This window comes from Schistocerca serialis, chromosome 10, assembly GCF_023864345.2.
Source record: "Schistocerca serialis cubense isolate TAMUIC-IGC-003099 chromosome 10, iqSchSeri2.2, whole genome shotgun sequence".
Taxonomy (NCBI): Eukaryota; Metazoa; Arthropoda; class Insecta; order Orthoptera; family Acrididae; genus Schistocerca; species Schistocerca serialis.
In genome coordinates this window covers 129,433,980-129,447,935 of record NC_064647.1, presented here as the reverse complement: position 1 = coordinate 129,447,935, position 13,956 = coordinate 129,433,980, and the positions used below count along the sequence as shown (strand labels likewise).

General features: G+C 41.3%; 1 protein-coding gene across 1 annotated transcript in view; it reads right to left on the bottom strand.

Moving 5' to 3' along the window:
- The window catches only part of LOC126424605 (endothelin-converting enzyme homolog), a 324,277-nt gene that overhangs the window by 293,601 nt on the left and 16,720 nt on the right, over window positions 1-13,956 (bottom strand). Inside the window, exon 5 of the mRNA XM_050087344.1 lies at window positions 10,643-10,804. Coding sequence (XP_049943301.1) covers window positions 10,643-10,804 — 162 coding nt within the window. The remainder of the gene's footprint in view (window positions 1-10,642; window positions 10,805-13,956) is intronic.

The following is a 13,956-nucleotide window of genomic DNA, read 5'->3' as shown; positions in this document are numbered from 1 at the left end:
GGCGAGAATGATATAGCCCAAAGCTGCACTTTTCTCAAAATACGTTTTTCGTGTTAGTTCTGATTCCTCAACAGAGGAAGCTACTGCGTAAATATTTTAACTTGTTGTTCTCATACTGTGAGGAAGCAGTCTTTTTCGCATCTGAAACAACCCAAAGCCACAGTACAATGGCGCTTCCAGAGAAGAGGCTACTTCCATGGATAAGCGAAAAAGAAGATTCAGATACAGAAATGGCTAGTTCTGAAGACTATATTTCGTCCACTGGCAGCAGTTATTGCCCCTCTCATGAATTTTCATCTGAAAATGAATTGGTAAGTCTAAAATACTTACTTTTTAAACATTTGAAAGATTGAGGCTTAGGTCTGCATTAAAGTGAAATATTATTGCGTAATTATAACTGTTATCTACTCGCTAATTAAAATATGTACATGTGAATCATGAACAAATTCTACTTCTATTAATTACTGCATTATTGGTAATAATTTAAATATTATAAGCCTATTTGTATAATATATTAACGTTTGGTATATGTGTTAAAGTGGCTTTGGTCTTTCTCATTCTGAATACTTTATTTGGCTTAGGATGCTGATGTATGTGAAAGGTCTCCTGAAGTATCACCTGCTACAGAACCTAAAGGCAGAAAGAATAGGAGAAATATGAGAAATTGGAAAAAGAAAAAATGTATTCGTCGTAGAAGTTGTGGCAGACAGTACATATCTGATAAAACAGGACAAATTGTTGGTGCTCAAAAATGTGTGTGAAATCTTATGGGACTTAACTGCTAAGGTCATCAGTCCCTAAGCTTACACAATACTTAATCTAAATTATCCTAAGGACAAACACACACACCCATGCCCGAGGGAGGACTCGAACCTCCGCCGGGACCTGCCGCACAGTCCATGACTGCAATGCCTTAGACCGCTCGGCTAATCCCAGGCGGCTGTCGGTGCTAAAATTCTTGTTCCTGGATGTAAATGTAAAAACAAGTGTTGGGGCAAAATTCGTGAATGTGTAGAGCAGATACTCAATTCTTTTTGGTAGATGGGTGATTTCAATTGCCAAAATAATTACCTTCTAAGCAATATTAAGATGCAACAAGTGCAAAGGAGGTACCTATGATTAATGATAATTTGAAATTGATTTTTATATCATGTACTTTTTATAAATAAAATATTATTATTTTGATTAATAAATTTCACTTTTTAAGGTACCCAATGAAAAGAAAAAGCACAATTTCACGGCGAAGGGTCACTTTTTCGTACCAGGTTAAGGTTAATGGCTGTAATATTTTGGTATGCAGAGAAGCACTTTTAAGTGTGCTTGGGCTTCAGAACAATCAAGGACGCCTTAAGAACTTACAAAAGTACTTGCGTGAGGGACACTCCACTTCTTCAAAAGATAGAAGAGGTATTTAACGATGAAGTTAATGTCGCTTCCAAGAAAAACCATAATTTTGTTCTGTTGTGCTTATTTATCCAGTGTTTTTCTTTGCATATCATATTCAGACACAAATTCACTAAATTTTGTCTGACCTGGGCATTTACCTTTAAAATCACTTTTTCTTTTTCTTTGTTTCCAGGAAAAAAAGGGAACCCGTCAAGGAAAATTTCACAAGAAGCAGTTCAGACAGTTCACAATTTCATAAATAATATACCTAAGAATGCCAGTCACTACAGCCGCTCACAGAACCCCGATAAAGTGTACTTCGACCATGACATTTCCATTTCTTCATTATATCAAGAACATTATTTGAAATATTGTGAAGAAAATAATGCACCACAAGTAAAAGTTTCGAAATTTCAAGATATATTTAACCAAGATTTTAATATTGGTTTTAAATTGCCTCGTTCAGACACATGTCATGTTTGTGACGAATTTCAAATTCAAATAAAAAATGCACAGTTGACCAACTCTGAAGATATTATAAGAAGATTAAAAATTGAAAGGGACCTACATCATACCAAACATCTGCTGGACAAAATATGATTACACAGCTTTCCAAATTAGCTAGGGAAAGTAAGATATCCTTTGATCTACAACAAACCTTTTCAACACCAAGTCTTACATCTGGGCCTGCATTGTATAAGAGGAAGTTGTGGACTTACAATTTTGGTATTCATGATTGCGGGTCTGAAAAGGGACATATGTTCGTGTGGAGTGAAGCTGAAGCAAAGCGTGGATCTCATGAGATAGGAAGCTGTCTGATAAAATTCTTAGAAATACAAAATTCTCAGGCAAACATTCTTCACATTATTAGTGGTAAATACAGAGGCCAAGGCAAAAACTGGGCAATTGTTGCTCTAGAGAGATCACTAAGTGCGTTCAGGAAAATTTAAAGCCATTGAACATTGGTTTCCACAAGCTGGACAGACTCGACTGCCCTGTGACCGAGATTTCGGTCGAATTGAGAAGCACGTTAAGAACAGAAACCCCACTGTGTACATCCTTCATGATTGAGTTACAGTCATTAAAGAATCGTGCAAGAATAAGCCATTTTAAGTCGTTAAAATGAAGCAAGCAGACTTTATAGATCTGACATCCCTGCAGATAAATATTGTAAAAAAGAACAAACATGATGATGGATCTCAAGTCCGATTTTCTGAAACGAAAACTTTTCGTTTTGATGAAGGTTCAAAAAAATGGTTCAAATGGCTCTGAGCACTATGGAACATCTGAGGTCATCAGTCCCCTAGAACTTAGAACTACTTAAACCTAACTAATCTAAGGACATCACACACATCCATGCCCGAGGCAGGATTCGAACCTGCGACCGTAGCGGTCGCGCGATTCCAGACTGTAGCGCCTACAACCGCTTGGCCACCACGGCCGGCGTTTTGATGAAGGAATCCCATCACATTTAAAAGTGAAGTATCGGTACACTGAATTTGAAGAATTCAGAAAATTCACTAAAAAAGGAAGAGCACACCAGGAGAGTAATCCGTTCCAGCTCTCAAGGAAGTACTTAAAGCCCATTCCAACATGTGACAAAAAATTCAAAGATGTTATGTCATTAATGCCATACATACCAGATGTTTCGAAGGGATACCTCAACAGTCTGAGTGAATCAAAGGAACAAAGCGATGAAAATGAAACAGAGGTGATAGATAATGGCTATATTGTGTGAAACACTGTAGTGACTATCATTGTAAGTTATGTTGTATATTGATGCACAAATTTTTGTAAACTTTGTGTAAAGTTAGTATGAGACAGGCCAAAGCCCAATGTTGTGTCACCCAGGAAAAAATATTTTTTTATTAACAATGTTTAACTTTATTCACAACATAACTATGCAAAAATGTGTATTAACACATTAGAGAAATAAACTAGTTTTGTCAAAAAACCCGAAAAGTTGAAATACGATTTATAGATTTATTCGAAGTTTTAAAACCATCCCAAGAAAAATTTACATTTTGTGGCTTTGGATTATGTCATTCTCAACCCTTCATATAAATTTCAAGTCAGTCGATCCGTTTGAATACCTAGGTGTTACAAAAAGGAACAGCTTAAATTAGAACGATCAGTTAGAAAATGTTGTGGGGAAGGCAAAACTAAGACTGCGTTTTGTTCGCAGAACGCTTAGAAGATGTTAAGGTCTACTAAGGAGACAGCCTACATTACTCTTGTCCACCCCCTCTGGATTTATACTGCGCTGTATGGGATCCGTACTAGATAAGATGGACGAAGCATATCGACAAATTTCAAAGAAAGGCAGTTCGTTTTGTATTATTGCGAAATAGGGGACAGGGTGTCACGGATATAATCGCCAGCTGAGGTGACAATAATTGAAGCAAGAGTGATCAAGCCATCAAGTAAATAATAGTGAAATTGTCAACTTTGACTGTCGAAAGAACAACTTTTGTACAGAAACGTTTCAAATACGCAGTCATAAACTCTTTATTAATCTACCCATCAAATAATTTTTTTTTTGCTCTTATCACTATGGGACTTAACATTTGAGGTCATCAGCCCCCTATTTTTATGACTACTTAAACCTAACTAAACTAAGGACATCACACACATCCATGCTGGAGGCAGGATTCGAACCTGCGACTGTAGCAGCTGCGCGGTTCCGGACTGAAGCGCCTAGAACCGCTCGGTAATAACGGCCGGCTGCTCAATAAAATGTCTTAGATATTGTAGAATTGTTCGCAAACCTAGATTAAAGCTGTTTCTCTTTCACTCCTCGCTCTGCACCATAGTGGAAAATACAACAAATGATCAGCGTGTAATCATTGTTATCTATTTTGTTATTTTTAGTTCTATATATAAGGGTCGAGAAACAGATGACAGACCGGCCGGTGTGGCCGAGCGGTTCTAGGCTCTTCAGTCTGGAACCGCGCGACCGCTGCGGTCGCAGGTTCGAATCCTGCCTCGGGCATGGATGTGTGTGATGTCCTTAGGTTAGTTAGGTTTTAGTTCTAAGTTCTAGGGGACTGATGGCCTCAGATGTTAAGTCCCATAGTCCTCAGAGCCATTTGAACCAGCCAAACAGATGACAGTTATAACAGTCGAAGGGATGAAAGGGAAGAAGTGGTTGAAAAGGGAGTGAGACAGAGTTGCAACCCATCCATGACGTAATTCAATCTGTACATTGACTAGCAGTAAAGAAAACCAAAGCAAAATGTGGAGTAGAAATTAAAGTCCGGGGAGAAGAAACAAAACCTTCGAAGTTCGCCCATGACGTGGTAATTATATCAGAGACACCAAAGGACTTGGAAGAGCTGTTGAAAAAAGCGGGTTGTCTGTTGAAAGGAGATTGTAAGATGAACATAGGCAAAGCAAAACAAGGACAATGGAATGTAGCGAAATTAAATCAGGCGATGATGAGGGAATTGGATTAGGAAACGAGACAAGTAAAGTAGTAGATCTGTTTTAGTATTACGTCATTAAAGTAACTGATGTTAGCCGAGGTAGAGGCGATATAAAATGTAGACTGGCAATGTCACAAAGATCGTTTCTGAAGAAGAGAAATCTGCTAACATCGAATATAGATGTGTTAGGAAGCTTTTTGTGAAAGTATTCGTATGGAGTTCAGCCATATATAGAAGTGAAACTTGGGCGATATACAGCTCAGACAGGAAGAAAGTAAAAACTTTTCAAACGTGGTGCTACAGAAGAATTTTTAAGACTAGATGCGTATGTGACATAACTAATGAAACTGAGGAGAAAAGAAATTTATAACATAATTCGATTAAAAGAAGGGATCGGTTGATACGACACATTCGGAGACATCTACATCTACATATACGTAATTACTCTGCTATTCACAATAAAGTGCTGGCATAGGGTTCAATGAACCATCTTTATGCTGTCTCTCTACCGTTCCACTCTCGAACGGCAGGCGAGAAAACGAGCACTTAAATTTTTCTGTGCGAGCCCTGATTTCTCTTATTTTATCGTGATGATAATTTCTCCCTATGTAGGTGGGTGCCAACAGAATGTTTTCGCAATCAGAGGAGGAAACTGGTGATTGAAATTTCATGAGAAGATCCCGCCGCAACGAAAAACGCCTTTGTTTTAATGATTGCCACTCCAGTTCACGTATCATGTCTCTGACACTATCTCCCCTATTTCGCGATAATACAAAACGAGCTGCCCTTCTTTGTAGTTTTTCGATGTCATTCGTCAGTCCCACCTGATGCGGGTCCCACCCCGCACTGTAATACCCCAGAATAGGGTGGAAAAGCGTGGTGTAAGCAGTTTCTTTAGTAGACCTGTTGCACCTCTAAGTGTTCTACCAATGAATCGCAGTCTTTGGTTTGCTCTTCCCACAATACGAGGGCTATCCACAAAGTACATTACGTTTTGGAATTAAAAATAAATAAAGTATTGGAAAATCTTTTTATTATATACAGATGAAAGCCACACTACGTCGTAAAATTCGGCCGCCTGCGCCTTCAACGACGTGGTTACCTCTTCTTGAAGCTGTGCGTCGTCATCAAAACGCTGCATAGCCAACCACTTCTTCATTGCTGGGAATAAGTGGAAGTCGCTCGGTGCCAGGTCGGGACTGTACGGCGGATGAGGAAACAACTCCCACTTAAAAGATTCGAGAACTTCACGAGTGGCATTTGCCGTGTGGGCCCGGGCGTTGTCGTGAATCAGCAAGATCTTTGAGCCCAACTTTCCCCTACGCTTGTTTTGTATAGCTCTTCTGAGGTTGTGCAGAGTTTGGAAATACCTTTGAGAGTTTATTGTAGTGCCTCTTTCCAGGAAATCCACAAATATCGTATTTCTACCGGGTTACTGATTAACCACGTGGTTGAAGGCACAGGCGGCCGAATTTTACGACAAAGGAATTTCCAAGCTCGTCCATTGCTACGATAAGTGCCTTAATTTAAATGGCAACTATGTAGAAACGTATTATTTAAGTGTAGCTTTCATCTGTATATAATAAAAAAGATTTCCAATACTTTATTTATTTTTAATTCCAAAATGTAATGTACTTTGTGGATAGCCCTCGTATTATCCATATGATCGTTCCATTTTAGGTTATTTGTAATTGTAATCCCTAAGTCTTTAGTTGAATTTACAGCATTCAGATTTGTGTGACTTATCGCGTAATCGAAATTTAGCTGACTTCTTTTAGTACTCATGTGAATAACTTCACACTTTTCCTTATTCAGGGTCAATTGTCACTTTTCGCACCATACAGATATCTTATCTAAATAATTTTGCAAGTCGTTTTGATCGTCTGATGACTTTACAAGACGGTAAATGACAGCATCATCTGGAAACAATCTAAGACGGCTACTCGGATTGTCTCCTATGTCGTTAATATTGATCAGGAACAACACAGGGCCTATAGCACTTCCTTGGGGAACGCCGGATATTACTCCTGTTTTAGTCGATGACTTTCCGTCTATTACTACGAACTGTGACCTTTCTGAGAGGAAATCACGAATCCAGGCGCACAACTGTGGCGATACTCCGTATGCATGCAGTTTTGTTAGCAAACGCTTGTGAGGAAAGGTGTCTAAAGCCTTCTAGAAATCTGAAAATATCGAATCAATTTGACAGGGGAACACCAATTTAACGTTTGGAGTGAAGTATAGGGGGTAAAAATAGTAGAGGAAGACTTACAGATAAGTACAGCAAGCTGGTTCAGAAGGATGTAGGCTGCAGTAGTTATTCTACATCTACATCTACATTGATACTCCGCAAGCCACCCAACGGTGTGTGGCGGAGGGCACTTTACGTGCCACTGTCATTACTTCCCTTTCCTGTTCCAGTCGCGTATGGTTCGCGGGAAGAACGACTGTCTGAAAGCCTCCGTGCGCGCTCTAATCTCTCTAATTTTACATTCGTGATCTCCTCGGGAGGTATAAGTAGGGGGAAGCAATATATTCGTTACCTCATCCAGAAACGCACCCTCTCGAAACCTGGCGAGCAAGCTACACCGCGATGCAGAGCGCCTCTCTTGCAGAGTCTGCCACTTGAGTTTATTAAACATCTCCGTAACGCTATCACGGTTACCAAATAACCCGGTGACGAAACGCGCCGCTCTTCTTTGGATCTTCTCTATCTCCTCCGTTAACCCGACCTGGTACGGATCCCACACTGATGAGCAATACTCAAGTATAGATCGAACGAGTGTTTTGTAAGCCACCTCCTTTGTTGATGGACTACATTTTCTGAGCACTCTCCCAATGAATCTCAACCTGGTACCCGCCTTACCAACAATTAATTTTATAAGATCATTCCACTTCAAATCGTTCCGCACGCATACTCCCAGATATTTTACAGACGTAACTGCTACCAGTGTTTGTTCCGCTATTATATAATCATACAATAAAGGATCCTTCTTTCTATGTATTCGCAATATATTACATTTGTCTATGTTAAGGGTCAGTTGCCACTCCCTGCACCAAGTGCCTATCCGCTGCAGATCTTCCTGCATTTCGCTACAATTTTCTAATGCTGCAACTTCTCTGTATACTACAGCATCATCCGCGAAAAGCCGCATGGAACTTCCGACACTATCTACTAAGTCATTTATATATATTGTGAAAAGCAATGGTCCCATAACACTCCCCTGTGGCACGCCAGAGGTTACTTTAACGTCTGTAGACGTCTCTCCATTGATAACAACATGCTGTGTTCTGTTTGCTAAAAACTCTTCAATGCAGCCACACAGCTAGTGTGATATTCCATAGGCTCTTACTTTGTTTATCAGGCGACAGTGCGGAACTGTATCGAACGCCTTCCGGAAGTTAAGAAAAATAGCATCCACCTGGGAGCCTGTATCTAATATTTTCTGGGTCTCATGAACAAATAAGGCGAGTTGGGTCTCACACGATCGCTGTTTCCGGAATCCATGTTGATTCCTACATAGTAGATTCTGGGTTTCTAGAAATGACATGATACGCGAGCAAAAAACATATTCTAAAATTCTACAAGAGATCGACGTAAGAGATATAGGTCTATAGTTTTGCGCATCTGCTCGACGACCATTCTTGAAGACTGGGACTATCTGTGCTCTTTTCCAATCATTTGGAACCCTCCGTTCCTCTAGAGACTTGCGGTACACGGCTGTTAGAAGGGGGGCAAGTTCTTTCGCGTATTCTGTGTAGAATCGAATTGGTATCCCGTCAGGTCCAGTGGACTTCCCTCTATTGAATGATTCCAGTTGCTTTTCTATTCCTTGGACACTTATTTCGATGTCAGCCATTTTTACGTTTGTGCGAGGATTTAGAGAAGGAACTGCAGTGCGGTCTTCCTCTGTGAAACAGCTTTGGAAAAAGGTGTTTAGTATTTCAGCTTTTCGCGTGTCATCCTCTGTTTCAATGCCATCATCATCCCGTAGTGTCTGGATATGCTGTTTCGAGCCACTTACTGATTTAACGTAAGACCAGAACTTCCTAGGATTCGGAGATGAAGAGGCCTGCGCAAGTTAGAATAGCATGGAGACCTGCATCTTCGGACCTAAAACCACAACAAAACAAGCGTTCTTTGTGGTTCTGTTGTCACGTCCCACATCACAACTTCTGTCGTGGTCTTGATGCGCGGAGCAAGCTACTACCTTACTAGCTACTACTACCAGATGTGGTGAGAATAATCGTGAAGCCGCGCGGGATTAGCCGAGCGGTCGGGGCGCTGCAGTCATGGACTGTGCGGCTGATCCCAGCGGAGGTTCGAGTCCTCCCTCGAGCATGGGTGTGTGTGTGTGTTTGTCCCTAGGATAATTTAGGTTAAGTAGTGTGTAAAAGCATCATCCACACAATTCCGAAGACGGCAACAGCTGGCAAGTGCGAGAGTTATCGCACTATTAGCTTAACAGCTCATGCATCGAAGCTGCTTACAAGAATAATATACAGAAGAATGGAAAAGAAAATTGAGAATGCGCTAGGTGACGATCAGTTTGGCTTTAGGAAAAGTAAAGGGACGAGAGAGGCAATTCTGACGTTACGGCTAATAATGGAAGCAAGGCTAAAGAAAAATCAAGACACTTTAATAAGATTCGTCGACCTGGAAAAAGCGTTCGACAATATAAAATGGTGCAAGCTGTTCGAGATTCTGAAAAAAGTAGGGGTAAGCTATAGGGAGCGACGGGCTATATACAATATGTACAACAACCAAGAGGGAATAATAAGAGTGGACGATCAAGAACGAAGTGCTCGTATTAAGAAGGGTGTAAGACAAGGCTGTAGCCTTTCGCCCCTACTCTTCAATCTGTACATCGAGGAAGCAATGATGGAAATAAAAGAAACGTTCAGGAGTGGAATTAAAATACAAGGTGAAAGGATATCAATGATACGATTCGCTGATGACATTGCTATCCTGAGTGAAAGTGAAGAAGAATTAAATGATCTGCTGAACGGAATGAACAGTCTAATGAGTACACAGTATGGTTTGAGAGTAAATTGGAGAAAGACGAAGGTAATGAGAAGTAGTAGAAATGAGAACAGCGAGAAACTTAACATCAGGATTGATGGTCACGAAGTCAATGAAGTTAAGGAATTCTGCTACCTAGGCAGTAAAATAACCAATGACGGACGGAGCAAGGAGGACATCAAAAGCAGACTCGCTATGGCAAAAAAGGCATTTCTGGCCAAGAGAAGTCTACTAATATCAAATACCGGCCTTAATTTGAGGAAGAAATTTCTGACGATGTACGTCTGGAGTACAGCATTGTATGGTAGTGAAACTTGGACTGTAGGAAAACCGGAACAGAAGAGAATCGAAGCATTTGAGATGTGGTGCTATAGACGAATGTTGAAAATTAGGTGGACTGATAAGGTAAGGAATGAGGAGGTTCTACGCAGAATCGGAGAGGAAAGGAATATGTGGAAAACACTGATAAGGAGAAGGGACAGGATGATAGGCCATCTGCTAAGACATGAGGGAATGACTTCCATGGTACTAGAGGGAGCTGTAGAGGGCAAAAACTGTAGAGGAAGACAGAGACTGGAATACGTCAAGCAAATAATTGAGGACGTAGGTTGCAAGTGCTACTCTCAGATAAAGATGTTAGCACAGGAAAGGAATTCGTGGCGGTCCGCATCAAACCAGTCGGTAGACTGATGACAGAAAAGAAAAAAAAAAGTGTGTAAACCTATGGACTGATGACCTTAGCAGTTAAGTCCCACAAGATTTCACACACATTTGATCATTTTTGAACAATAATCGTGAAGCAGCTCACCCCGTATCTCCATCTGGACGCGGTCCGCCCGCTCGTCGAACCAGCTGTGCGCGTACGCCGCCCCCGGTATGGGGTGGTCTCTCGGCCAGCCGCCGCACGTGTAGCGGTAGAAGTCGTCGCAGGGGTCCGCAGTAGGGTCCATGGAGCGCTTCAGATTCGCCGCTGCAACCAACACGCGTTACAGTTACGCGACTCAGATGTGAGGTACCGGAAGCTGTAGATGAAGGTAGGTACGTGATATATTTCTCGACTTCCAAATAGCATTTCTTAAAAGAAATCATAGTCACCGTTGACTGTATGAAAAATTTATTATTACGATTGCAATTTCGGCCGTAGGGGCATTTTCAAGTAATACTGCAATCGTTACATTCTGTCAGAATATAAGACTATCTGACATGAGTCAAAATGCAGCGTTTTGAATGCGAGAGTCCCCCAAGATCCGATTAATACAATACTTATTACATCGTAATTTGTTGTTAAATATGTGCTGAATTGTCAGTGTTACCATCCAGAATGACATTTTCACTCTGCAGCGGAGTGTGCGCTGATATGAAACTTCCTGGCAGATTAAAACTGTGTGTCGTACCGAGACTCGAACTCGAGACCTTTGCCTTTCGCGGGCAAGTGTTCTACCAACCGAGCAACCCAAGCACGACTCACGCCCCGTCCTCACAGATTTAATTCTGCCAGTACCTCGTCTCTTACCTTACAAACTTTGTAGAAGCTCTCCTGCGAATCTTGCAGAACTAGCACTCCTGAAAGAAATGATATTACGGAGAAATGGCTTAGCCACAGCCTGGGGGATGTTTCCAGAATGAGATTTTCACTCTGCAGCGGAGTGTGCGCTGATATGAAACTTCCTGGCAGATTAAAACTGTGTGCTAGACCGAGACTCGAACTCGGGACCTTTCCCTTTCGCGGGCAAATTTGGAAGGTAGGAGACGAAGTACTGGCAGAAGTAAAGCTATGAGGACGGGCCGTGAGTCGTGCTTGAGTAGCTCAGTTGGTAGAGCACTTGCCCGCGAAAGGCGAAGGTCTCGAGTTCGAGTCTCGGTCCGGCACATAGTTTTAATCTGACAGGAAGTTTCAGTGTCAGCCTTGTTCTAATTATCTATCACAAATAAAGCTCAGGTGCACTGACAACATGTTGATCTAAGTGTTACTTGAAAATGGCCCTAAGGCCGAAATTGCAATCGTAATAATAAAATTTTCATACAGTCAACGGCGGCTATTATATCTTTTAAGAAATATTATATGAATGTAAATCCCACCCATGAGAAGTTGATTAAACAGCATTTCATTTACGAGGAGAACACGACGAGTGCCATAACCAAATTTTCCGGAAACTTTGCTCAGTGGTGTTGTAAAAGTTCGATCAAAGCTGCGAAAGAGAAAGTTGTTTTCTCTGAACGTTATACGTTCAAAAGAGCAGAAATGAAATGTCAATACTTATTTTAAGGAAATCAGTCCTCCCCACGCCATAGTGCTGATGGCAGAATATCTCGAACAACAAGAACTCAGGTTAAACAGCAATTAAGTAGCAATTATAAACTTAACACTACCTATTGTAAAACATTTATTTTGCCAAGAACTTTCGTTAACTAGTAGAAGAACTTACAATCTCCCGCGTCCGGTCATCCTGATTTAGGTTTTCCGTGATTTCCCTAAATCACTCCAGGCAAATGCCGGGATGGTTCCTTTGAAAGGGCACGGCCGACTTCCTTCCCCATCCTTCCCTAAACCTATGAGACCGATAACCTCGCTGTTTGGTCTCTTCACCCAAACAACCAATCAACTTACAATCAGCAGACTTGAAAATTTTCAACTTTATTATTATCAGTTAAGAGAGTAGTCTGTGGAAGAACCTGTCGTCCTAACGTCGAATCAGAACCGATGGACAGAATTCCATACGTTTTCCGTAGGATCGCTGGTTAATCTGCTGGTGAAGTGCCGCGTGATAGAGAATTGCGAACAGCACCGGCCTGACTTATTCTAGAGGCACTACTAGTTTCTCTGGAGCCGACATGCGTATTATAAACAACAGCTGTCAGAACATCTCTTTCGTTCGCCTCGCCTGTTGCAGGTTTTGTCCTTATCGTATTGCATAGTACTCCGGTGCAATTCCAGTAATAATTTTTTGCAGATTTCTTGTATTATCATTCTTGCTGTACGCTGTCTGTCGTAATACCTCTGTGCGTAAAATTCAACTGTCCTCTTCAACGTCTTTCTGCATTCTCTGTAAACACTGGGTGTAACAGAAATGTGCGGCAGAAATTGTAGGACACATTCCTCACACATAGACGAAGAAATTATGTCATATGAACATTGGTCTGGAAACGCTTTGTTTCCATGTTACAAATCATTTTCTCCAATTCATTAACCATGGGAAACAAACAGGAATAGAACGCACCAGCATACTGTGAGCGTGTGGGTGCTATTCTGTCATTCTGCGCAACGGATTAATCTGAGATGTACCCTTTACCCTGTGGCCCCTGCAAGATGCAGTGTCCACCCCCACACTACTACAGAAGTCAGACGGACGCTCCTAATGTTCTACAGAGAAATGCATGAAAAACTTTCAGCAATAAATATCTTCTGGAGTCGTCCGCTGTAAGGAAATGACACAAAAATTGACAAAATTTCTTACGTAACTAGTGGGATACTTGGGTACTGGAGTAGTGCTAGTTAGTGTAAGAAAAACATGAAACTAACGATAATTATTATTTATTTTGCTAAAATTCTGAGAAATCACAATGGCACCTTTAGTTATGAACTGAACAAGTTATTTCCGGGTTCTTTTCAGAATGTGAAGTTACGTCTCAAGGATAGGTTTCGCTAATGAAATTTCTATACAAAGTTTAAGATTGTTATTGACTTAGCGGAATGGCTGAGAGCCGCGCCTACTCAACTTGAATAATTATCCGTTATAGTGTTGCTAGGTATGGTCGAGGCTGTCGCGTGTGAAATGCAGTGAAGTGTACTGCTGTGGAGGAAATATGGGGCTCACAAGAGCTGTAGCGCACAATATTGTAAGCTGCGATGACTGCCGTCTGCGCCGCTCGCTGCTGACAAATAAGAGAACTCTCGTTCTATCTGGATTGACCTTCGCCAATCAAACTCTCCCTATGCCTTGATGAAGTCAAGGACTCCTATTCACCCCTAGTCTAACTATTGACGTTGTACACCGGTCATATAACCAGTCCATCACGATGCCACTCAAAAATTCACTGGCAGGCGTTTAACTATAACTCTGTCCGTTCACCCGGCACAATAAGTGTGGCAGCCACCATAGTGAACAACGCTTAATTGCAAAG